Below are 25,929 nucleotides of genomic sequence, written 5' to 3' on the forward strand. Positions count from 1 at the left end.
TGAGATAGTCGGCCCAGTGAGGGCGGCAGCGCCCCACGCTCCCCCCATCTCCTCCGGGATGGCCATGCGGGACCCCACCCAGACCGCCGGGTGTGGCTGCCAGCGCAGCGTGAGTGCCATCGGGGATGCTGTCTCCGTGTCAGGCGTGTTTGAGGTTGCTTTTAATTTAGAAGGTAGTGCAGTCGATTGAGCTGACCTGCAGACAGGGGCCCCCAGGAACACGAGGCTCTCGTCAGGTTGCCTAGACTCCGACCGTGACGCCCCTGCCGTGGGCTCGCGTCCACATGGGGGGCGTTCGGCCTGCTTGGTGCTGACCCTCGTGGACAGCAGCCCGCTGAGCCCTGGGGGTACATCCGTGCAGCAGGTACAGCCCTGGCCTGGGGGCTCCGCGCTGTGGGGTCCTGCCTGTGGGGCCTGTGCACCTCTGCGTAGAGCTGTGTGGGAAGGGGCAGGAGCCTTCCTCCCGCACGGGGCCTGAGCATCCCCCCGACCACCCTGCTCCCACACACCCTGCAGTCTTCACAGAGGGATCCAGAGGGTCCTCCTGAAACAGGGCGTGTAGGCTGAGGCCTGAGGAGGGAGGCTCACAGGAAGGGAGTTGGGCAGGCGGCGGAGGGCAGGCGGCGGAGGGCAGGCGCTCCAGGGCCGCGCAGCACTGCTCAGAGCCCTGGGGTTGGCTCCAGGTCCTTCCTGGACAGACGTCCCTTGGTCACCAGACTGCCCCCCGGGGCCCGAGTCTGCCCCCCTTAGCGCTAGGCTCCTCTCTGCAATAGTGACAAGGTTTGAATTCAGGCACAAGACTGCGTGGGGCGTAAGTGCCTGGCGGGTTTGGAGCGGACTGGGGGCGCGGCCCTGTCTGTCCGTCCTGTCCCAGGCAGGCTCACGGAGCTGGCCCAGCCCCTCCTAGCGTGGGAGAGCGGGGCGAGCGGAGGTGTGCTGGGCATGTTTGGGCGGCTTGGGCTGCCGGGCGTCCCCAGAGCCACCTGTCCCTGCTCCGTGTTCCCCCCACGTGGCCTCCGTCCTGGCTTGTTTCCAGGAAGTCAGGGAAGATGCAACAGCACCAAGTCAGGGCGATGGGGCTGTAGGCAAAGGCTGGGCACAGGTGCAAAGCGACTGTGTGTCTGCGGCGACGTGAGCACGTTCACCCCTGGCCCGTGGCAGTGACGTGTGCCGTGCGACACGCAGCCCCCACGCGTGTACGCTTCCAGGCTGCCCTCTGATGAGCGGCGTCCCTGCAGACGCTCTTTGCGTGGTGCTCCCCGCCATGTCCTCAGCATCCAGCCTGGGCAGCAAGGCGTGAGGTTGCAGGAAGCCGGGTGAGTGGCCTTCCTGGGCCCCTGAAGTCGAGCCGCTCAGAGCAGTAGTTGTTGGAGGGTGTCTTCACGATTGTCCTCTTCCCTGGACGGAAGGAGGGAGGGAGGGAGGGAGGGAGGGAGCCTGCTGCCCCGGGTTCCCCTCTTAGGGCCTGAGCGGATCCCACGGCCTCCGGGGTGCCGTTGTGAACGCCACGCAGATGGGGCTTCCCCCTCCCGGCATCCCCCACGCACGTGACCATCCTGAACTTCAGGGAACATTTGGAAGGCTCAGGGATGTTTGTCCGACCGGGTGCTAGGCCCAGACGAGCACATTGTACCGCTTCTGTTCTGGTTCTGTAGAAACCAGGGAATCAGACGCAGCAGCCAGAGCCTGAGGCTGCCTCGCGGGGGCCGGGGTTTGCAGGGAATCCCTGCTCAGGGCTGGGACCACGGTGGTCACACGGAAGCCAGGGGATGGTGGTGCCGGGGGTGGGCGGGGGCTGAAACCATGCCCTGGGAGGCCTCAGGTCGAAGGTGAGACGGTCGAGTGAGGGCTGAGCCAGCAGCAGACTGGAGAACCTGGGGACGAGGATGCTTCAGGAGCACAGTCACTGGGGCTCCGGGGCACTGCGGCGGGCACAGCGGAACACACCGGCCTGCTGAGCCACTGTGTCGCCCACCTGAGCTGACATAACGTCCCCTCCTGTGCTCAGAAAACTAAAAAAAGAAGAGTCCGGGCATGAGGCGTGAGAGATCAGGTCTCTGGCAGGACAGTAGTTGAGCAAGGACAGCGTGTCTTAGCTCACGTGGAGAAACGTCCACAGGAATTGCACTGGTGGTACCAGGGTGTTTGGATTCCAGATGGTTCTGGGTAGATGCGTGTTCACACACATATAACGTCCTTTATTGGACGGGGCACTGGTTAAGGTCAGGTGGTCACTTCCTCGGTTTCACCACTGAGAGAATGACGGCGTCTCCAGTCAGCCACAGACTGTTTGCTGGGGGGTGTCTGCCTTTGACCTGCCCTTTGGTACTTTTTAGAGACACATAAGTCGTCTAGAGAGAACATTGTCAGGACTTCCTGGGCGCAGTTGACAGACAAGACTCTTTTCTTTCTTTCTTTCTTTCTTTCTTTCTTTCTTTCTTTCTTTCTTTCTTTCTTTCTTTCTTTCTTTTCTTTCTTTCTTTCTTTCTTTCTTTTCTTTCTTTCTTTTCTTTCTTTCTTTCTTTCTTTCTTTCTTTCTTTCTTTCTTTCTTTTCTTTCTTTCTTTCTTTCTTTCTTTCTTTCTTTCTTTCTTTCTTTCTTTCTTTCTTTCTTTCTTTCTTTCTCTTTCTTTCTTTCTTTCTTTCTTTCTTTCTTTCTTTCTTTCTTTTTCTTAAGGTAAAAATTGTACTTAAGGTACAATTAAGTTGTAATATTTTTATTGTTTAAAACAGTGCTAAGCAGCATATGAGCTTTCAGCGAGTTGTAACTGTCTTGCTGGTGGAGGGTCTTGCCTCGACGCCGAAGGCTGTGATGACTGTGACAATTTCTTAAAATAAGGCAACAATGACGTTTGCTGCATCCATTGACTCCTCTTTCAGGGCGATTTCTCTGCACCATGTGATGCTATTTGGTAGCATTTTACCCACAGTAAAACTTCTTTTAAAACGAAGTCCACCCTCTCGCACCCTGCTGCTTCTGCTGCTTTATCAGCTGAGTTCGTGTGATATTCTGGATCCTGTTGGGCAGACCAGACGCTGAAGTAAAACTACAACTGCCTCAGAATGAGTGTGCTGAACCCCTGTGAGGGGAGGGGAGGGGGGAGCAGGGGCCCCGCTGGCTGGGAGAGCCCGAGGCCCCCACTCTGTGAAGCTTTTGCTTCCTGGCCTGGGAGTTGGGAGGGGACCCCTGGAGCAGAGGTGAGACCTCCTGGCCTCCCGGCAGGGGCCGGGGAGGGCGGGGACTTCAAAGCAGCTGAAGTGAGAGCACTTTAACCTCTTCCTTGCTGTTGGTGAGAAGTGATGTGTTAAATTCCACAGGCAGTAGCAAATCGCATTTGCTTGTGATTTCTTCAGATTTCCACTGTTGGTGTAACCCTGATGAGGCCGGGCTGTTGTAAAAGTGTCTCTGATCATCTGTGATAACACGGTGGGGCTGCAAACCCCATGGTGGCCTTGCTGTGACCGGCTCCTCCCAGCGCTGGCCAGAGCCCCTGCCCTCCTCCCGCCTCCCGCCTCCCGCAGGGCATGGGAAGCGTTGTAGGAAAAGTGTTACCCTGGGAATGTGAAGTCACCACCGCCTTGTTTCCTGGCGGGCTGGCTCCCTTTGGCTCTTCCCAACACTCCTGATGGTGGAAGGTGACGTGTGGCCAGGGCCCCGGGCCGGGCGCTCTGCCCTGAGCTGTGGAAGAGCCACACGGGGTGGGGTGGGGGGCGCCCTCGGGAGCCGTCTGCACTGGCAGCAGACACTGGGCACCCGGCGGGGTTGCACTGGCGTCAGAGCAGCAGTTTGGACGCTGCTTCCTCGTACCGGAAGAGCCACCTCGTAATTAATTGCTTCCTACTCTAATGGAAATAATTGTGCAACAGGCTTCTGTGACAGTGGCCACAGCAGAAAAGAAAATACAGTGCTGCCCCCCAAATACAACTCAGCATGTCGTTTTACACGACTGAGAAAGTGCGGTGTTTTCTGTTCGAGTGTTACAGAAACATGATTGACTTAGTTTTGGTTTTCATATGTGTTTGGTGCAGGAAGTAGACAGTATGAGCCTGACCACTGGAGAAGATACTCCTCCTCCTCTGGGTAAGTGCACACCTCTGTCCTCAGAATAAATCGGCTTTATCGAACATGGAAGTAGAGCATCTGCCTTTATAACATAAATCTTTCATATCAGTTGCTAAACTTTAAAAGAATTCAGATGTTGACTCCTGGCATGGGGCCCGGCTCACTTGGTGTGCAGGCGAGTTTGCCTCCTTCAGAGCAAGCGTGGAGAGCAGGAGGTGCGCAGTCCAGCCTGACCGCCCCGTACGCCCCTCTTAGGAGCGAGGCACCCAGAGCAGCATTGCAGCCTCGTCCCTGTGAGGTCCAGACCTCGCCTCGTGAAAAAGAAGAACATCCTTTCTGGTGACTTCTCCCTCATACCATATAGAATGCTCTGTTGACTTATTTTCAGAGGTTGTCCTTGATTCTGTGCCCCGAACGCTTGTAAGCATCTTCCCCCTAATCTCTTCATCTGTGTTTATGAGGGACAGTTGATTTTTCTTCAGTGAGTTGGAATCTTACTACATCCTGCTTTTGAAAAAACTTAACACTGGATTGCAAAGATTGTAAGGATTGCAGACGTGGTGCCCCGTGGCTGTATGATAGTCCAAGAATTGTTTCTAGTTACAAACACAGAAAAAGAGGTAACAGCCTTCTTGTGGCCTTCCTGGCGGGAGAGCCAGCTCTGCGTGGGGGGCCTGGCCCTGCCTGGGAGTCCTCGAGGCGTGCGTGTGGCCCACGGGCTGTTCCTGCCCGACCTTCCTTTCCGTTTTACTTTTGCCGAGCTCCCGCTCCGAGCTCCTGACAGCAGAGCGTGAGAGGCAGGCCTGGGTCCCAGCCCACAGACAGCCTCAGGCCGGCCTGCAGGGGCGTGCGGGGCAGAGGCCGTAGCTCAGTGGCAGGAAGCTCAGTTTATGATGCCACTAACGGTGAGCACTGAACGGCTCTTGTCTTTAAAAAATGTTCCGGATACATCCAAGCTCTTGGAAGAATTCTTAGACAATTGAAATTTCAAGAATTGTAATTGTACTGAGCTCAACTTCTGGGGTATTGACTATGGAAAGAAATCTATATTTAGAGGGTAGAAGGCAGACCCTGCGTTAGCGGCCTGTTCGCACCACACGCCCTGGCTCTGGAGGCTCCGCACACGCTCAGAGAGGGCTCACACGTGTGCCTGGAAGACACGCCCATTGTTGCTGTCTGTAAAAACCAAACGAGCCCTGAGCGTATTCGCAGTCCAGTCCGTATACTGCGTTTGATGAATTACCCTGACAGCTCAAGTGTGCGGAGCTCCTGGCTTTGTCTGACCTTAGAATCCCATCTAGTATTTGCCAAAACAGGGATACGGTCTCCAGCTGCTCTACTTGCAGGTCTTAATTTGAAACATCCTCACCACTTCCTACAAGTCCTTCTGAAGGACATTTGCATATCTCGTTCCTTCCCCCTGTGAGTCTTGTAGGACCTCAACCTGATTTCCCATCGTTAGAAATAGATTTGTCTCCTTCCACTTACGGAGTTTCCTGTCTGAATATTAACATTCTCTTCCTTTCGTTTCTGGTCATTTGAGACCACGGTTGCTTCTAGAAATTTCATTTCTTTACTGCTTATTTTTATAACTTTGAAATAAATTTCTCATCCCTTAGACTAAAAGAGCAGACCCCCATGAAAATTGTTTTCCCCCTTTATAATATCTGAACTCTAACTTGTCAGTAAAGTGTTTGTGGTCATTAGCAAGCTTCAGCACATCATTGGGTTTGTACGGTCTCTCTCATGTTTGGAAAGCCAGTGCAGGAAGTTCCTGTGATCTTGTTGTCATGTAAGTTAGTTACCCTGCAGCCTAGTCTGCTGATAAAATGTCCATGAATTAATTTAAAAATGAAAATAAAACTATATTTATCACTCATAATTAAATATAATTTCACATTTCTTTATTTGGAGGACACTTCACGATCTAATATAGTGGGATCTTTGGGAAGAAAAAGGATGTTGAATTTTGTCAAATGCCATTTCTGCATCGATTGATATGGTCATGTGATTTTTTTTTTTTTTATCCTTCATTCTGTTAACATGTGTATCATGTTGATTGACTTGCATATGCTGAACCATCCTTGCTTCCGAGGGATAATACCACTGATTGTGCTGTATGATCCTTTTAATGTTCTATTGAATTTGGTTTGGTAGTATTTTGTAGTTTTTGCATCATTGTTCATCAGGGTGTTTGGCCTGTAGTTTTCTTATAGTGTCCTTGACTGGTTTTGATGTCAGCGTGTGCTGGCCTCATAAAATGAGTTTGGAAGTGTTCCTTCTAGTTCGTTTTTTTGGAAGAGTTTGAGGATTGGCATTAATTCTTTTTTAAATGTTTGGTAGAATTCTCTAGTGAAACCATCTGGTCCTGGATTTTCATTTGTTGGAAGGTTTTTCATTACTGATTCAATCTCCTTTCTCATTGATCTGTTCAGATTATCTGTCTCATATTTATTCAGTCTTGGTAGGTTGTACTTCTCTGGGAATTTGTCCATTTCTCTTAGGTTGTCCAGTTGTTGGCATGTAAGTGTCTATAGTAGTCACTTCTTTAGTATCAGTTTTAATTTCTTCTGCTTTGTTTTATTTGAGCCATCTGTCTTTTTCTCTTGGGCAGTCTCTAAAGGTTTGTCAATTTTGTATATGTTTTCAAAAACCAGTTTAGTTTCATTTATCTTTTTTATTGTCATTCTTGTCTCATTTTTTATTTTTCTTTTAAGCTTTGTTATTTCCTTCTTTCTGCTATCTTTGGGCTTAGTATGTTCTTTTTCTAGTTCTTTGAGGTGTAAAGTTAGGTTGTTTATTTGAGATGTTTCTTTTTTCTAACAGGCATTTACTGTTATAAACATCTCTCTTAGAACTGCTTTGGTTGCAACATATTATTTTTGCATCCATTAGTTTTTGTAGGTTGTATTCTGTTTTTGTCTGTATCAAGATACCTTCTGATATCTTCCTTGGCCTCTTGGTTGTTCACAAATGTGTTGTTCAATTTCTGTAGATTTGTGAATTTTCCACTTGTCTCCCTCTTATTGGTTTCTAGTTTCACACCATTGTGATCAGAAACTATACCTGACATGATTCCAATCTTGTTAAATTGGAGGGGGGATGGTCAGAGGGAAAAAGAGAGTGAATCTTAAGCAGGTTCCACACCCAATGCAGAGCCCAATGTGGGGCTCCATGTCAACCCTGAGATCATGACCTGGGTCAAAATCAAGAGTTGGACACTTAACCAACTGAACCACCCAGGGTTCACTCTAACTCTCAATCTTGTTAAATTTTTAAGACTTGTTTTTATAGCCTAATATATTATCTATCCTGAGGAATATTCTTGTATGCTTGAGAAGAGTGTATATTTTTCTCTTATTACAGATGTGTGTCAGGTCCATCTGGTCTAAAGTGCAATTCAAGTTCAGTCTGTCTTTATTAATTTGCTGTTTGGATGATACACCCATTGTTGAAAGTAGGGTATTAGATTCCTCTGCTATTGTCATACTGCTGTCTACTTCTCCCTTCAGTTGTATTGTTTTCTTTATAGGTTTACAAACTTTTTCATCCTTTCATGTAAAAGCTCTCAACAAAGTAAGTGTAAAGAGAGTGTATCTCAACAAAGGCTGCATATGACCAACCCATAACTAGCCTCATATACAGTGGTGAAATGTTGAAAGCTCTTTCTCTAGGATCAGGGACAAGAGCAAGATGTCCATTCTCAGGACACCTGGATGGGTCAGTGGTTGAGTGTCTGCCTTTGGCCCAGGGCGTGACCCCGGGGTCCTGGGAACGAGTCCCACATGGGGCTCCCCGCAGGGAGCCTGCTTCTCCCTCTGCCTGTGTCTCTGCACCTCTCTCTCTGTGTCTCTCATGAATAAATAAACAAATCTTAAAAGCAACGCCAAAAAAAAGATGTCCACTCTCACTGCTTCTGTGCAGCCTAGTACTGGAAATTCTATCCAGAACAATTAGGCAAGAAAAAGAAATAAAAGACATCCAAATTAAAAAGGAGGCAGTTAGATCTGTTTGATGATGTCATCTATATAGAAAATCCTAGACTCCATCAAAGAATTGTTGAGACTATTAAATTAATTCAGTAAAGTTGTAAGATACAAGATTGATATGAAAAAATCTGTTGCATTTCTATACACTAACAACAGACTATCCAAAAGAGAAATTAAGGAAAGAATTATAGTAGCCTTAAAACAAAATTTTTAGAAATAAATTTAACCAAAGAGGTGAAAGAGCCATCTAATGAAAACTACGAAACTGATGAAAGAAACTGAAGATACAAATGAATGGAAAGATATTTTGTGTTCATAGATTGGAAGAATTAATATTGTTAAAATGTCCATATTACCCAAAGCAGTCCACAGACTCAGTACAATCCCTATTAAAATGTTAATGGCATTTTTCACAGAAATGAAACAATCCTAAAATTTGTATAGAACCACAGAATATCCCACCAAAAAGCCAAAACAATCTTAAGAACAACAAAGCTAAAGCCGTCACATTTCTTGATTTCAAACTGTATTATAAAGCTCAAGTAATCACAATAATGTGACATTTGCCTCAAAATAGACTCATAGGTCAATGGAACAGAATAGAGAGCCCAGAAATAAAATCTCATATGTATGGTCAACTAATCTTCGACAGGAATTCCAAGAATACACAATGGAGAAAGGAACAGTCTCTTCAATAAATGATGTTGGGAAACTGAACATCCACATGCATAAGAATGAAATTGGACCCTTACCTTACACGAAAATGGATTAAAAACATAAACATAAGACCTAAGATTGTAAAACTCCTGGAAGAAAATATAGGGAATAACCTCCTTGACATCGGTCTTGTAAATAATTTTTTGGATGACATCAAAAGCATAGGCAAGAAAAACAAATATATAAGTGGGACTACATCAAACTTAAAAAGCTTCTGCATAGGAAGAGAAACACTGAACAAAATGAAAAGGCAATCTATAGAACGGGAGAAAATATTTGTAAACCATATATCTGATAAGAGGTTAATATCTAAAATATATAAGGAGCTATTATAACTCAACTATTATAACTACTACTCAATAGTAAAAAAAAAAAAAAAAAAAAAAAAAACCCAATTGAAAAAGAGGCAAAGGAACTGAATACACATTTCTCCAAAGAAGGCATACAGATAGCCAACAGGTACATGAAAAGATGCTCAACATTACTCATCATCAGGGAAATGCAAATCAAAACCACAGTGAGATATTACTTCATACCTGTTAGAATGGCCATCATCAAAGAGACAAGAGACAAGGAGCATTGGTAAAGATGTGGAGAACAAGGAACCCTCGTGTACCATGGATGGAAAGTAAATGGTTAGAGCCACTGTCGAAAACAGTATGGCGGTTCCTCAAAAATTAAAAATGAAATATCGTATGGTCCAGCAGGCCTACTTCTGATATATGTATCCAAAGGAAAGGAAATCGGTATCTCAAAGAAATGCTGCTGTTCACTGCAGCATTATTCACAGTAGCCAATGTAGAAACAACCTAAGTGTCATGAACAGATGAACAGATAAATTGTGGTACATATACACAGATTGTAGCCATAAAAAAGAAGGAAATCCTGCCATTTGTGACTATGTGGATGGTCTTAGAGGACGCTATGCTAAGTGAAACAAGCCAGACACAGACAAATATTGAATGATACCACTTGTATGTGAAATCTAAAGCAGTTGAACTTAAAGAAATATATAAATATATTCAGGTTTTTGTTTGTCAATCATACCTCAATAAAGCTGGTCAAAGAACAACAATAACAACAACAAAAGCGAGCCTAGAATTGAGATGTGTATGAAACAGATATGTAAGCATCAGACTGAGTAACAGTGGTTATCTTTGAGGTGGGGAAGAAATTTAAAAAGACTGGTCATTTCCTGCATTTCTGTTTTGTTAGAAAATATGTTTTTATAATCAAGGGAAAAAGTAATTTGAGAGGGGTCCAGTGTGGTAATTGGATACCCAAGAGCTAATTCTTTTGACCAGAAGTCCTGATGGGCTCCATAGACAACGTATAAGATTGGAACTGCCTGCTTGTGCAGACTGAGAGCTGTGGAGTTGCTGGGTGTTGTCACATCGCCTTCTAACCTGGAGTCGCCATCTCCTCTACTCCTCTCACTGGTTAGCTCTCACTACGCACAAGAGAGCCGGCCAATCCACTTCCTCGGTGTATGCAGGTTTTTGGTCCTTTTAATTTTTGCCATCTGTGGTCAGAAAAAACACAATACAAATTTAGTATGCATTTCTGAGTATCCGTGAAGCTTATTTTTTTTCATATACTTCTTGGTCATTTGTAATTCTCTTTGTTAATAACTACTTATTTATATCCTTGGCCAAATTTTTCTTTGATGATTTTTTATATTGATTTGGCCTTTTTTCATTTTGTGGGTATTAAATCTTTGATGTTCATGTACATGGCAGGTATTTTTACCATTTCCTTCTTCCTGGCTTCCTCATTTTGGAAATCATTATTCACATAGAACTAGGCATCGGGACCCCTGGGTGACTCAGCGGTTGAGCATCTGCCTTCAGCTCAGGGTGTGATCCTGGAGTCCTGGGATCAAGTCCCACGTCGGGCTCCCTGCATGGAGCCTGCTTCTCCCTCTGCCTGTGTCTCTGCCTCTCTCTCTCTCTCTCTCTCTCATAAATAAAATATTAAAAAAAAAAAAAGAAAGAAAGAAACCTAGGCATCATCCTTGATTTCTCCATTTCCCCAAGTCCTGACAAAAGTCTGTTGGGAACAACGATGTATGGAGCCACAAAAAAAAACACACAAAAATATCTGGAATTCACACTCTTCCTAATATGGCCACTGCTGCCATCATAGTCTCCCTCTCACTGTGACTTCTGAAGCTGCATATGTATGGACAGTGAAGCCCCCTCTGCCTTCAACAGCTCTTGTCTGGCTGTTTACCTTTCTCTGGCAGACCTGGCAGTCCCTTAACGTAGCTGTTACTCCTATACGTTCGCGTTCCTCATTCGTGCTTCCAGTTTGTTCTAGTAGTAAGCAGCACGACCTGGTGAACCATCACAAGCCTTGGTGGAATGAAACATCCATCTTGTATGCTCACAGCTTGGCTCTGCTCCACTGTGCCTGGGCCCCAGCTGGGAAACACAAAGTCCTACAAAGTTCTATTCATTCACATCTTTGGCTTATGCTATACCTCTTAGCCTGGGGCCTCAGTTTCTCTCCACATGAGCCTCTCCATTGGTCCCCAGGGACTAGTTTGGGCTTCTTTCCAGTGTGGTAATTGGATACCCAAGAGCTAAAGACCCAGGCAGAAGCCATGTCACCATTTGTAACCGAGCTTCATGAGTCATTCATGAGCTCTGCTGCTCTATTCTGTTCATCAAGGCAGCCAAAAAGGCCTGTCCAAATTCAGGTGAACATGAAGGAGGGGGCCTCCACAAGAGCATAGGAGACTAAATGTATTGCTCTGGCCATTTTGGGAAAATACTAAAACCACAAACTTTAAATCTCCTGTCATCTGACGCTACCACCACCTACCCTGCCATTGTCCTTCAGATTCTTCAAGATTTTGGCTCCTGGCTCCCTAGCACTCTTCCCACCATGAATCTTATAATTTTGGTGATTTTAATCGGTTGTAGATAGTCCTTCCCTGATACCAAATCCTTGACCTGCTGTCCCAGCAATGTGGTCTTCCACCTTGACCTTATCATTCCCAGTGGCTCAACTGCTCCACAACTTCAGTTTCAAACACTCCAACCACACAGCTCAGTACAGGTCCAGGTGATCCTTTGATCTGATCAGGAACTCCCAGTCCATTGGTCCAACGTCGTTCATTGAACCCCATACCCCTTCTTGTCCTCCCTTAACTATCTTCCATGGTCACTATCAAAGTGACTTCATTTATATACTCTTGACTACTCTGCCTTTCTCATTTTATTATGTTTATGAGGTAAAACCACAAGCCCAAGTTAAACTCAATCCTATGCATTTGGGATATGGCTAGAGAAAGACCCACAGTCAAGCTTACTAGTTTCAACTTAAATTCATGCTCCCTGACCTCGGTGAGTGCTTGGTCATCTTCCATTGTTTCCTGCTGTCCAGGTGCTGCATACCCCCACCATCACTAGCCTTCCAGCACTTCCTCTTCATCATACTCACAGCTGACAGCTTTGCTTTCTGTACATTCCTGTAGCCACATTTGTTCTCCCCCCCCCAAGCATCTATGCACCATCTAGATTCATAACCAAATACCAGGAGAAGTGGACAAATCCATAATAACAGAGGTAGTATCTATTTTCTCACCTACTCATATGGACAGACAGGCCATGCTCTCAGCCTGAGACAAGGCGCAGCTGTACTCAGCCCCCCATCACTGCTTCAAGATACAGGCCCCCCTTACTGTTGAGCATCAGCTACATTCTCCCACCTCACAGAACCCTCTCCAGAAATCACATTATTCCTTTGTTTTCCTTTGTAGAAAAATAATTTTGAGTCCAGAAACCTATAGTCAGCCAAATTAGCATTCTAGCATAAGAGGAAAAATTAACACATTTTCACGAATCCGAAAAGTCTGACTCACAGATCCTTTACAAAAGAAAATAGGTATACTCTAGCAAAAGGAACACTTCATCAAACATGAATTCGTGGGCTATAAGAAACAGTATTGAACAAAGAAATTAATAAAATGTGGTTATTGCTAAACAGTTATTAACTGTAAGAAAGCAAATATGCAAACACAATTGACTAAAATCCCAGATCATCACAAGGAAAGTGAGGACTGGTTCTGGGGAATAAGTTAAAAAGAAAAGAAAAGGCAAACTTTGCCTAAAATAAGATAAAAAGAAAAAGTAAACTTAAAAGTTTTGTATCTTGTTATAAAGAGGGGATAGAATTGAAATAAATCTTGATGTTTTTAGAATAATAAGTTTATATGTGTGTAAAATATAGGGATATATGCTGGATGAAGGTAGATTTGATGATGGATGGGTGGGTGGATGGTTGGATGAATAAATGATAGATATGTAAACGTCTGTCATACTCTTTGTGCACCGATGTCATTAGGCAAAATGCAAGGAGAAATAGACCCAGGGATAGGGACTGTTCAGAAATGAGCAGATCAAATAGACCAGAAATAGTGACATATACTTGAACAAGTCCACTAACAAGTTTATTCTGATAGAAATATACAGAGCAGTATATGTAATTTTGTTTACCTTATTTTCCACAAATGGACAGTTCAAAAATCTAACCATGTATTTGGCTCCAAAGTAAATCCCAACCAATTTAGTGAAAAGTAGAAATCACAATGCTATATTTTCAATACACAAGAAAATAACCAGAAATCAACAACAGAAAAAATAAAAAGCAAAAATATTTCACTTGGAATTTAATCCACTATTCTAAATATTTATTAAGGTAATCAAAATCACTTCTAGAAAGCATAATAACAGTACTACATTAAAAAATTAGTGAGAGGGCAGCCATCAGTGTAGATAGGGCATAGTAAGCACTAGAAATCCATCTCTCCACCTGCACAACAATTGTACTGCCAGAAGCTGTCTAAAGGAGCCTTTTTGGAACAGTCTGGAGCCTGAAGGCTTGCAGTTCCCTGGGGATAGTGTGGCTGGTAAATTGTGGTTAATTTCCATCATTTTTGGCTGCCCATCCTCCAGCCCCATGGCAGACAGCCATGCACACATTCCGAGGGTACCTTGCTGGAGCCAGGGTGAACAATGAGGACCTTGTCTAAATACCAGGCTTCTGTGTAGTGGTTGCTGTTTTTGATTGCTGAGATGCAAGCAGAGAGTCTGGCCACCATTGTTCCAACCTCCACTGGTTGACATATCTTTCATAGCATTGAATGGGGCAGCACATGTGAATGGGCATCCTTCCCCCAACTTCTTGCTTTTTTGGGAGCCAGACACTTAAGAATCAGGACATTCAAAAACAACTGCACATGCAGGGGACTTTAAAAAACCACCATGCTTGGCCAGGGAATGGTGGAGGCTCAGAAAAGATGTGAGAAGACCTGAGGCTTTCCCCTCAGGCTGATCTCCAGCAGAGACAACAATAAACCGCAAACACTAGGAGATGGGGAGAATCTGATTTCCAGAGGTAGAACAGTATGATTCAATTTTTATAATGTCCAGTTTGCAGCAACAACAAAAATCATAAGGCATACAAAGAAATATGTAAGCATGGCCCATTCAGAGGGACAAAGTAAGAGGACAGAAACTGTCCCTGAGGAAGCCCAGATGTCATATTTAATAGATAAGACTTAAAGATGCTCAAAGATCTAAAGACATAAACAGAAGAAAACAAGGAACAAACTGAGAAAATCAAGAGATACAAAGATTATAAAAATTGAAAAGGTTTCTGGAGCTGAAAGGTATAATGACTGAAATGAAATATTTTCTAGAGGGGTTCAAAAGCAGCTTTGAGTGGGCAGAGAAAGAATCGTGAACTAGAAGATGGGGCAATTGAAGTTATTAAGCCTGAGAAACAAAAAGAATGGTGAACCGAGAAAAGTGAACAGAGTTTTAGGGACTTGCATAGTACCAGCAAGCAAACCAACATATGCATTGTGAGTCTCAGAATGAGAAGATAAAGGTAAAAAGAATATCTGAGGAAATGATGGCTGAATACTTGCTGAATTTGATGAGAGACATGAACCTACAAATCCAGGAAGCTCAACAAACTAAATAGAAAAAATTCAACCCACACCAAAATACATCATAATCAAACTATCAAGGGCCAGAGATAAAGACAGAATCTTGAAAGCAGCAAGAGAGAAGTTACTCGAGATACAACAGATCTTCAATAAACTTATTATCCAAAACCTCATTGGCCAGAAGGCAGTGGGTTGATACAAAGTGCTGAAAGAAAAAAAACTTCCTACTGAAAGTTCAATATCTGGCCAAACTGTCCTTCAAAAATGAGGGAGACAGTTTGTGGATCACTCAGAGTTGGTGCTACAGCCCTGTACCTTACCTCCTGTGACTGCCCTGGGGAATGCCCAACTCAGCCCCATGATGCTGGTGGACCTCAGCAAGTGGTCGGGCCTTTGAGCCTGCAGGAAATGAACGAGCAGTCACAGCATCTGCTGCAGAGCAAATACACTGGGGCAGAGGTCAATGAACTGGGCAAAGTGCTGCTGCCCACCCAGGTTAAGAACCAGCCCACCAGTGTTGCATGGGATGGCCTTGATCCAGGTCACGGCAGATCTGGATGCTCCCATCAGGCAGGACCCCAAATACAGGGAATGGCCTCATTTCCTGGTGGTCAACATGAAGGTCAACGATAGCAGCAGCAGCACAGTTCTCTCCAGTTATGTTGGCCCTGGGCCTCCCAAGGTTGCTTTATGAGCAGAATGGGTCACTGAAGCATGAGAGTGCATTCTCAGCAACTGACCTGGAGACCACCATGGCAAATTCAAAATGGCTTCTTTCTGCAAAAAGTACAAGCTCAGGTCCCTGGTGACTGGCATGTGTTATCAGGCTGAATGGGACGACTGTGTGCCCAAACTCTGAGCAGCTATCTGGGCAGAAGGTGAATGCCAGGAGACAGAGGCTGTCCCAGAAATCTCAAGCAGTGTCCTCAACTGATACCCATTCTCACAGGCGAGGCCTGAGCATTAATGAGATAATGAGATAAGACTTTTCCTTATGCCTGTTCTTTACAACCCTAGATGGTCACACCCCAGTTTATGTTTTGATAAAATTTGAACTCCATTTGGGGGTATATTTTGGTACTAGGATGTGGTCATCAAATTGTTAACATAAGAATAGCGACCAAGAATTTAAAGAAAAAATTCAGGTAAAAAGACTAGATCTGCAGTAATGGAGCAGGACATCAAAGGATCTTTAAGGGCCATTAAAAAAAAAAAAAAAGATTAATTGCCTCTGCCCTTGTGAGCTTGAGACCAGAATTGTGCATGTGACAGCACTTGTGCATCGTGTTTTCATGGCTATGTCTCTTCCCGAGACCACTGTAGAGAGCTGGTACCTCTCAGACTGGTTACAGGCAGGTGGGGGGCGGGGTCTCGTCAGTACTGGTAAAAGCAATAGGGAGTCACTTTGTGGGTAAGGTGTGGCCTTCTAGATGAGCTGCAGGGCTGGGTGAGAAGGGGTCAGAAATCCTGAAGTCTGTGCCTCTTAACCTGGTCACTCTTCATCTGTGTAAGAAAAGCCAATCTGAAATGGAATGTTGTGTTAGTTTTGCTGTTTGCTTATAGTTGAATAAAAATAAAAACTTGTGGATGAAAAAAATGAAGGGGAAATAAGGACATTCTCTGATAAACATAAAGTAAAGGAAGTCATTACCATAAGACCTGCCATGCAAAAGGTACTAAAGGGTAACCTTCAGGATAAAATGAAAGGACACACAAGATAAATGCATGTGTACTTACAAAGCCAATATTGCAATTTTGGTCTATTATTACACCTTTTATTTTCTACATGATTTGAAAGACAAACACATAAAAATTCAATTTTTATTATATGTTATTGGGCATACAGTGTATAAAAAATGCAAATTGTGACTTCAGTAACAGGTCAGCATGGAGCTGAAGACTTAAGAGCAGAGTTTTGGGACTTTTTAAATTTTTTTATTTAAATTCAATTTAATTAACATAGAATGTATTATTAGTTTCAGAGGTAAAATTCAGTGATTCAACAGTTACATATAACACCCAGTGCTCATTACATCAAGTGCCCACCTTAATGCCCATCACCCAGTTAACCCATCCACCATCCCCTCTCCGCTCCAGGGACCTTCAGTTTGTCAATGGACATGTGGGCTTCTCCACAGTTTGGCTATTATGGACACTGCTGCTATGAACATTGGGGTGCAAGTGCCCCTTCAAATCGCTATGTTTATATCCTTTGGATAAACATCTAGTAGTGTAGTGCTGGGTCATAAGGTAGCTTTATTTTAAATTTTTTGAGAAACCTCAGAGCAGAGTTTGTGTATGCTATTGAATTTTAAATTTATTAAACTCTCTAGTCAAAAGAGTTTGGCAGAAGAGATTTTTTAAAAATCTGACATAGGTTCTCTATGAGAGATTCACTTTAGATTCACAGACATAAGTAGATTGCACATGTAAAGAGATAAGCAATATACCCAATAAAGAGTTCAGAGTAATGGCTTAAAGATGCTCACTGGACTGTACAAAACAGTGGATGAACTCAGTGAGAACTTCAACAAGAGATAGAAAAAAAAAAAACAGTTGAAGAATACAGTAACTGAAATGAAAAACATACTAGTGGGAATCGGCTGCAGATTGGAAGATGCAGAACAGATCAGCAATCTGGAAGATAAGGGAAATGGAAAGCACCCAAGTTGAACAGAAAGAAAATTTTTAAATGAGGATAGCTTAAAAGATCTTTTGGAACAACATCAAACAAATATTTTCATTATAGGAGTCTAGAAGGAAAGACAGTAAGAAAGGGTCAGAGAACAATAGCCAAACTATTGGAAGGAGCCTCAGTGTCCATCGAAAGACGAATGGATAAAGAAGCTGTGGTCTATGTGTACAATATTAGTCATTAGAAATGACAAATACCCACCATTTGCTTCGACGTGGATGGAACTGGAGGGTATTATGCTGAGTGAAATAAGTCAATCGGAGAAGGACAAACATTTTATGGTCTCTTTCATTTGGGGAATATAAAAAATAGTGAAAGGGAATAAAAGGGAAAGGAGAAAAAAATGAGTGGGAAATATCAGAAAGGGAGATGGAACATGAGAGACTCCTAACTCTGGGAAACGAACTAGGGGTGATAGGGAGGGAGGTGGGCAGGGGGTGGGAGTGACTGGGTGATGGGCACTGAGGGGGGCACTTGATGGGATGAGCACTGGGTGTTATGCTATATGTGGGCAAATTGAACACCAATAAAAAATAAATTTATTTTTTAAAACAAGGGTCAGAGAAGTTAAAGAAATAATTGAAAACTGCCCTAACCTGGGGAAGGAAGCAGACATCAAGGTTCAGGAATCACAGAGTTCCAAATAGAATGTATCCAAAGAGGCCCACTACAACACACAATAAATAATATGGTAAAGGTTAAAAATAAGGGGAGTTTTAAAAGCAGCAATGGAAGAAACTAGTTACATACTAGGGAAACCCCATAAGACTGTTGGCTGATTTTAAGTAGAAACTTTGCAAACCAGAAGGGAGTGGCATGCTATAGTCAAAGTGTTAAAAGTTAAAAAAAAAAAAAAAAAAAAAACTGCAACCAAAAATACTTTATCCAACAAGACTGTCATTCAGAATAGAAGAAGAGAGAGAGTTTCCCAGACAAACAAGTTAAAGGAGTCCATCACTACTAAACTGGCCTTACAGGAAATGTTAAAGGGACTTCTTTAAGTGGAAAAGAAACAGTTCTGATTAGAAGTGAGAAAATTATGAAAGGAAAGGGGACTCACAAAGAGATATAAAATATGACAACATACACATAAAGCCTGGAGGAGGAGTAAAAATAAAGTTCTTTTAGAATGTATTTGGATATAAGTAACCAATGTAATATAAACTCCTATATACTGAGGATGGTATATGTGAACCTTGTGGTAACTACAAACCAAAAATTTATAATAGATATACAAAAAGTGAAGATAAAAACAAGACTAACAGTAAAGAAAGTCATCAGTCACAAGTAGAGCAAGAGAAGAACCAGGAAAACACTGCAAAAACAACCTGAAAACAACAAAATGGCAATGAGTACATAATGTATAAATAAGTTTTTAATGTAAATGGTCTAAATTCTCCTATTAAAAGACACAAAGTGATGGAATGGATAAAAACAAGACCCATCTATATGCTGCCTACAAGGACTCCCTTCCATCTAAAGACACATGCAGACTGAAAGTGAAGAGACGGATAAAGATATTCCATGAGAATGAAAGTGAAAAAAAAAATTGAGGTAGCAGTACTTGGGAAAAATTAACTTTAAAACAAGGACTGTAACAAACAAAGGAAGGGCATTACATAACGATAAAGGGATCAATTCAACAAGAGGGTATAACAATTGTAAATAGTTATATGGTGAACATTAGAGCACCTAAATACATAAACCACATACTAACACGTGAGAGGAGAAGTGGACAGTACTACAATAATGGTAGGGGGCTTTAACACCCCACTCACATCATGGATAGATCATCCAGGCAGAAAATCAATAAGGAAACCTTTCTTTGAATGGCACATTAGACCAGATGGACTTCACAGATAAAACAGAACATTTCATCCAAAAGCAAAATACACATTATTTTCAAGTGCCAATGGAACATTCTCCAGGATAAATCGCATGTTAGGCCATAGAACAAGTCTCAATAAATTTTAAAAGATTAAAAATCATGTCAAGCATCTTTTCCACCCACAGTGGTATGAAACTAGATGTCGATGACAAGGGGAAAAAACTGGACAAAAACAAACATGTGGAGGTTAAACAATATGATACTAAGCAACCAGTGGGTCAACAAAAAATCAAAAAGGAAATAAAAAAATACATGGAGACAAATGAAAATGAAACATAATGGTCCTAAGTTTTTGGGATGTTGCACAAGCAATTCTGAGAGGGGAACTTATAGCAATACAGACCCACATCAAGAAACAAGGAAAATCAGGCTAACCTAACACCTAAAGGAACTAGAAAAAGAAGAAATTCTGGACTTAGGAGAAGGAAAGAAATAATAAAGATCAGAGTGAAAATAAATAGAGACTAAAAATAAACTCCAGAAAAGATCAGTGAAACTGAGAGCTGGTTCTTAAGAGATAACCTTTGGCCAGATTTATCAAGAAAAGGAGAGGATCCAAATAAAATCAGAAATGAAGTAGAAGTAATAACTGACACCACAAAAATACGAGTTATAAGAGAATAGTATTAAAATTTTTTATGCCAACATATTGAACAACCTACAAGAAATGGTTACATTCCTAGAAACATAAATCTTCCAAATTGAATCAGTAAGAAAGAAAATCTGAACAGACCAGTTACTAGTAACAAAATTGAATTGGTAATCAAAAAACCCCCTTTAAACAAAAGTGCAGGACCAGGTGAATTGACGGAATCCAGAGATGCATTCTATCACTCATTTAAAGAAGAGTTAATGACTATTTTTCTCAAACTATTCGAAAAATAAAATAAAAGGTTTCAAATACATTTTTATGAGTCCAGCATTATCCTTATACCATTATCCTTATACCAAAACCAGACAAAGACATTACAAAAAAAGAAAACTGTAGGCCAGTATTCCTGATGAACTGTAAACTGTAGGCCAGTTTTCCTAGATGAAAAAATTCTCAACAAGATATTAGCAAACTGAACTTAACAATATGTTAAAAGGATCATTTAGGGACAGCTGGGGGGCTCAGTGGTTGAGCGTCCGCCCTCGGCCCAGGGCGTGATCCCGGGGTCCTGGGATCGAGTCCTGCATTGGGCTCCCTGCAGGGAGCCTGATGCCTGTGTCTCTGCCTCTCTCTCTCTCTCTCTCTCTCTCTGTGTCTCATGAATAAATAAAATCTTTAAAAAAAAAGTATCATTCAGCACAGTCAAATGGGATTTATTTCAGGGATGCAAAGATGGTTCAATATCCACAAATCAGTAAACACACAATGTATCACATTAACAAAACAAAAATCATATGATCTTCTCACTAGATGCAGAGAAAAACTTTTGACAACATTCAACATCTCTTCATGATAAAAACTCAACAAAGTGAGTCTTTAGGGAACATCACCATAATAAAGTCCATATGTGACAAACCCACTGCTAACGTCATACTCAGTGGTGAAAACAGAGCTTTTCTCCTAACATCAAGACAGGATGTCTGGTTTTGCAACTTTTATTCAACAAAGTACTAGAAATCCTAGCCACAACAATTAGACAACAGAAAGAAATAAAAGGCATACACTTTGGTAAGGAAGTAGTAAAACTGTCAGTATTTGCAGACCACGTGTTCTACATAGAAAAACCTAAAGATTCCACCAAAAACTTTCTGACCTAGTAAGTAAATTCAGTAAAGTTGCAGAACACAAAATGAACGTACAAAATTCTGTTGCATACAGTAATAATGAAATAGAAAAAAAGAGAAATCAAGAAAAAAGTTCTATTTACAATTGCATCCAGAAGAATAAAATGTCTAGGAATAAATGGTTTTAATGAAGGGGTTGAAAGACCTACACTCTGAAAACTATAAAACACTAATGAAAGAAATTGAAGAAGATACAAACAAATGGAATGATATGCTGTGCTCATGGATTGGAAGAATTAATACCGCTTTAAGGTCTACAGGTTCAATTTTCCCTATTAAAATACCAATAGCATTTTTTTACACAACTAGAAAAAATAGTATTAAAATTTGTACAGAACCACAAAAGATCCTGAATAGCCAAAGCAATCTTGAGAAAGAGGTGCAATGTTGGAGGTATCACAACCCCAGATTTCCAGATATACTACAAAGGTATAATAATCAGAATAGTATGACCGTGGCACAAAAATGGACAGATGGATCGATGGAACAAAATAGCCCAGAAATAAACGCACAGTTATATGGCCAGTTAATCTATGACAAAGGGAAAAATACAATGAGAAAAAGTCTTTTCAATAAATGGCATTAGGAAAACTGGTCACTTGTAAAAGGATGAAACTGGACCACTTTCTTACACCATACACAAAAATAAACTGAAAATGGACTAAAGACCTGTGAGACCTGAAACCATCAAACTTATAGAAGAAAACCTAGGCAGTAATCTCTTCAATATCAGCCATAGAAATGTTTTTCTAAATAGGTGTCCTCAGGCAAGGGAAATAAAAGCAAAAATAAACAATTGAGACTACACCAAAATAAGATTTTGTACAGTGAAGAAAACCATCAACAAAACAAAAAGGCAACCTATTGAGTAGAAGATATTTGCAAATGATCTATCTGATACTCATATCCAAAATGTACAAAGAACTTACACAACTCAACACCAAAAAACCTCCAAATAATCTAATTTAAAACTGAGCAGAGGACCTGAATTAGACACTTTCCCAAAGAAGACATACAAATGGCCAACAGATACATGAACAGATGCTCAGCATCACCAATCATCTGGAAATACAATCAGAACCACGATGAGGTATCACCTTGTATCTGTTAGAATGGGTAAAATCCAAAAGGCAAGAGGTAACAAGTGATGGCACGGATGGGAATTAGAAGGAACCCTCGTGCGGTGTTGGGGGGATGTGATTTGGTGCAGCCACTGTGGGAAACAGTATGGAGGTCCCCCCAAAAAATAAAAATAGGAATGTCATATGATCCAGTAGTTCTCTTCCTGGGTGCTTACACAAAACAGGAACACTATTTGAGAAAGACGTGTGCATCCCCATGGTCACCGCAGTACGGACAGTAGCCAAGTTCTGGAAAGAACCCAAGTGCTGCCCGCCACAGATGAACGGTGAGGAGGGTGTGGTACGTGTTCGCAGGGAGGATGCTCAGCCGTAACACAAAGGGTCTCCACTGGCAGCAGCAGGGGTGGACCCAGGGGTATTATGGTAAATGAAATAAGACAGCGTGGGGGGTGGAGCCGCCCCCGAGGGCTCCCGAGGGGCACGGTGACCCAGCTCCTTACTCGGAGGAGTACGCCTGGAGAAGGGGGCAGGGGCCTGGCCGGCGACGGGCCAAGGCCAGTGTCCTCAGCAGGGATGGCCACAACCCGAGGGACGAGGCGGGGGCGGGGGGGGACGGGCGCCACCCAGGCCCCTGCCTGCCCGTGTCTGCACCTTGGGGTGTGACGTCATGGAGCCAGTGCTCGCCATGGCTCTGCTCCTGCCCCGCGGCCTGTGGGACGGCACCCCTGAGGGTTGTGTCAGTCCCCCCGGGTCAGGGAGGGGTGCACATGCAGCATCCTGCACCGTGCAGGCCCACAGGGAGCACATGCTGCCGTGCTGAGGCCCTGCACACCACTTGTGAGAAGGGGCGATCTCGGCAAGACCACGCAGCAGGCCTGGAGAGGCCAGGAGCACGGTGCCCTGGGTCCTGGGAGCGGGAACGACCCCAGAATGTGGAGGGCGCCAGCACTCGGGGCCACGTGAGTGAGTGCATGGGGGGGGGGCACACGGTCGGTCGGTGGCGTCAGGACAGGGCTTCGTGGCTGCACCTGTGACGATCAGCAGCGACCCACCATCCTCCATTCAGTTCAGGGTGTGCCCTCAGCTCATTGTGGAATCAGGCGGGGGACACCCATGGGACACACAGTCTCCTCTCCCACAAATGGGCCGCACATGCGCACAGGCACGCACACCCCGGCCGCTCCTGCCCTCCTGGGGATGGGAGACTGGTCCACCCCCGCCCCCTGACCCCCCCCCCCCCCCCCCCGCTGTGAGCTGGCGTGCAGGAGGCACTTGGCAGGGACGCTCACACGACACTTGTGTTGCAGGTGGTCCAACTGATGCCCGCCTGCGGGAGGAGGACACAGCAGCGGGGCAGGGACGGCCCCGGAAAGCAGGCCACCAGGCGGAGCCCAGGGCGAGCAAGACAGTGCCTGCCCTGCCCAGACGCACGGCTGTGTGGACCATCCCACCTTCTGACCGTCAGCTAACGTGGACACCTGTGCAGAGAGCGAGAAACGATGGCCCAGTGTCAGCCGGGCCGCGGCAGCTCCTGGGGGCCGCAGCCTGGCCTGGGCTTGCCCGCCTGCCCTCAGACCCCGTGTCTTCGAGCCGCTGCCCTTGTGTCCCTTGTGCAAGTTTTAGCAAGTTATTTTCTGGGCGGTCCAGGCAGGCCCTTGGGAAAGTTCTCGGGGCTGTCGGGGCGCAGCACAGGGGCCTGTTCCTCGTTCAGGTGGCTCGGAAGTGCCGCCTGGGGAACGGGCACGATGGGTGGCATACTGTTTGTGCCAGGGACGGAGTGAGATCTGGAGCAAGCGGCGCCGGCCTGGTGGCTTGTGCAAGACTGGGACGCGCGGCCCCATCTCCCGTGCTCACGTCTGTGCACGAAGGAGGCGGCCAGCATGCCGACAGTGTCCTCGGCTCTGCTCCCCTTTTGTGTTGATGCTGACCTGTGACTCACGCTTGTGGTCTCTGCCACGTATCAGTGGCTCGTCTGCTGTGGCCGCGACAGTGGAGACCCGCTCCTTTGTCCTGCCCTCTGCTTGCACCTCCGTCAGCGTCCTGCCCCGGGAGAGGCCTCCGGCGGCCCGCGAAGGCCAGCCCCCGCTCCCTGGGCCCGGCACCAGGGTCTCCACATAGGGGCCTCACTGAGTCCCCTGGGAACCCAAGTCGCCGCCGCTGCTCCTGCACGGCTCCGTAGCTGCCCGCACATGCGTCAGGCTCCTCAGTGCAGCTTTCATCCCCCGATGTCCTGTAAATAAAATGGAAGTAGATGATGAAGCAGGTAGTGGTGTTTCCACTGTCCCCAGCAGCTCCCGGTGGGCTGGCCAGCCCTGTGCCCGGGGACAGGGCCCCCCACAAGCCGGGCAGGCGGACACCCTCCCCGTGCCCATCACCACGGGCCCATGGCAGCCCCTAGAGCACGCCCGGTCCCTGACCCTGCGGCGCATTGGGTGTGGCTCCCCGGGCACCCCACTGGAGACCAGACGCAGCCGCGGGAAACAGATTGGTCTTCACTTGCGTGTGGTGTCCCCAGGAGCCCCTTCCGGAGGCCTGGAGAGGCAGAGGTCAGAGGCCCTGTGGCACCTGATGCTCCTGACCGTGTCTCGGTCCCCACGACCCTGCGGGACCCCCAAGGGCACACTGGCCTCAGCTTCACGTTCAGGCACATACGTCTCTGTGCCCTCAGTGCCCTTCGCCCTCCAGTGGAGGGTCCGTGTGGGGGGCAACAACCCTACAAGCTTTTATTTTTTTATTTTTTATTTTTAATTTTTATTTATTTATGATAGTCACACAGAGAGAGAGAGAGAGAGAGGCAGAGACACAGGCAGAGGGAGAAGCAGGCTCCATGCACCGGGAGCCCGACGTGGGATTCGATCCTGGGTCTCCAGGATCACGCCCTGGGCCGAAGACAGACGCTAAACCGCTGCGCCACCCAGGGATCCCCCTACAAGCTTTTAATAGAACCCAACAGGGACCAGGAATGTCTTCTAGGAACACATGGGGACTCTGTTTTCTCGCTAGCAGTTGGTGCACCTTGTCTTCTTGCCCCATTCTGCATGACACGGACCTGAGCTCTGCTCCTGGTGCCCAGGCGGCCCCTGGCATCCGGTGTCCCGTGTCCGGTCAGCCTTCAATCCCCAAGTTCCCGCAAAATGGCTTGAGACACACGCTCCCTTGTCTCGGTGCCTGTAGCTTTAAAATATGGGAAAAGCAAAATAATTCTAGTACATTAAGCCGCCGATCTATTTATTGGACCGAGTGCTTCAAGCCACAGCCCCCCGCGTACCCACATTGGGAAAGCCCGGCACTTGTTGAGGGGACGTTAGGAGAGTCAGCCACGGAAATAAGCTCCACCCGCCCTCGCAGAGCAGGTGACGAGCCCCAGCGCACTGCACCCCGATCCCAGGAACACCCCCTGTCCCGGGAACACACACACCCCCTCCCGGGAACACCCCAGATCCCTTGCCGAGGGCAGTGAGGGGTGGCCGCGTGTCCCGCACCCCGAAGTGGGGTGGGAGAGGTCACCCCCCGCGGTGCTCAGCTAACAGCCCTGGGGCCCCAGGAACTGGGCGCTGGGACGCTCACTGGCCGCTGGGCCCCTTGTCCGTCAGGACTTGTGCGGGGGCGACGGGGGAGGCCGGGGGCTCTGTGTGGCCCGGGGCTCCCAGTAGCCTGGAGGCCATGGGGAGCCCTAGCACCCTGGGCTCTTGCACGGCGGCCCCCAGCAGCAGCACCCCAGCTGTGCGGCCTTCCCGCGGGCAGCACCCACACGGGTGGCC

General features: G+C 45.5%; 1 protein-coding gene and 1 pseudogene across 12 annotated transcripts in view; both read left to right on the forward strand.

The window, feature by feature from the left end:
- Positions 1 to 24,427, forward strand: part of FAM120B (family with sequence similarity 120B) — a 90,785-nt gene extending 66,358 nt beyond the window's left edge. For 8 of the 12 annotated variants that reach the window (XM_035698014.2, XM_035698009.2, XM_035698012.2 and 5 more), the window contains one exon: positions 23,476 to 24,427. In XM_035698014.2, coding sequence (XP_035553907.2) covers positions 23,476 to 24,089 — 614 coding nt within the window. In that variant the 3' untranslated portion in view covers positions 24,090 to 24,427. Of the gene's footprint in view, positions 1 to 4,028; positions 4,081 to 4,171; positions 9,159 to 22,392; positions 22,495 to 23,475 lie in introns of those variants that run through there. The other 4 variants (XM_025444851.3, XM_025444860.3, XR_003135852.3 and 1 more) reach the window with 3 other exon arrangements.
- LOC112658643 (phosphatidylethanolamine-binding protein 1-like) lies at positions 9,305 to 22,386 on the forward strand (annotated as a pseudogene).
- Positions 24,428 to 25,929: the final 1,502 nt, after the last annotated feature.

Source organism: Canis lupus, chromosome 12 (assembly GCF_003254725.2).
Source record: "Canis lupus dingo isolate Sandy chromosome 12, ASM325472v2, whole genome shotgun sequence".
NCBI classification, from domain to species: Eukaryota; Metazoa; Chordata; class Mammalia; order Carnivora; family Canidae; genus Canis; species Canis lupus.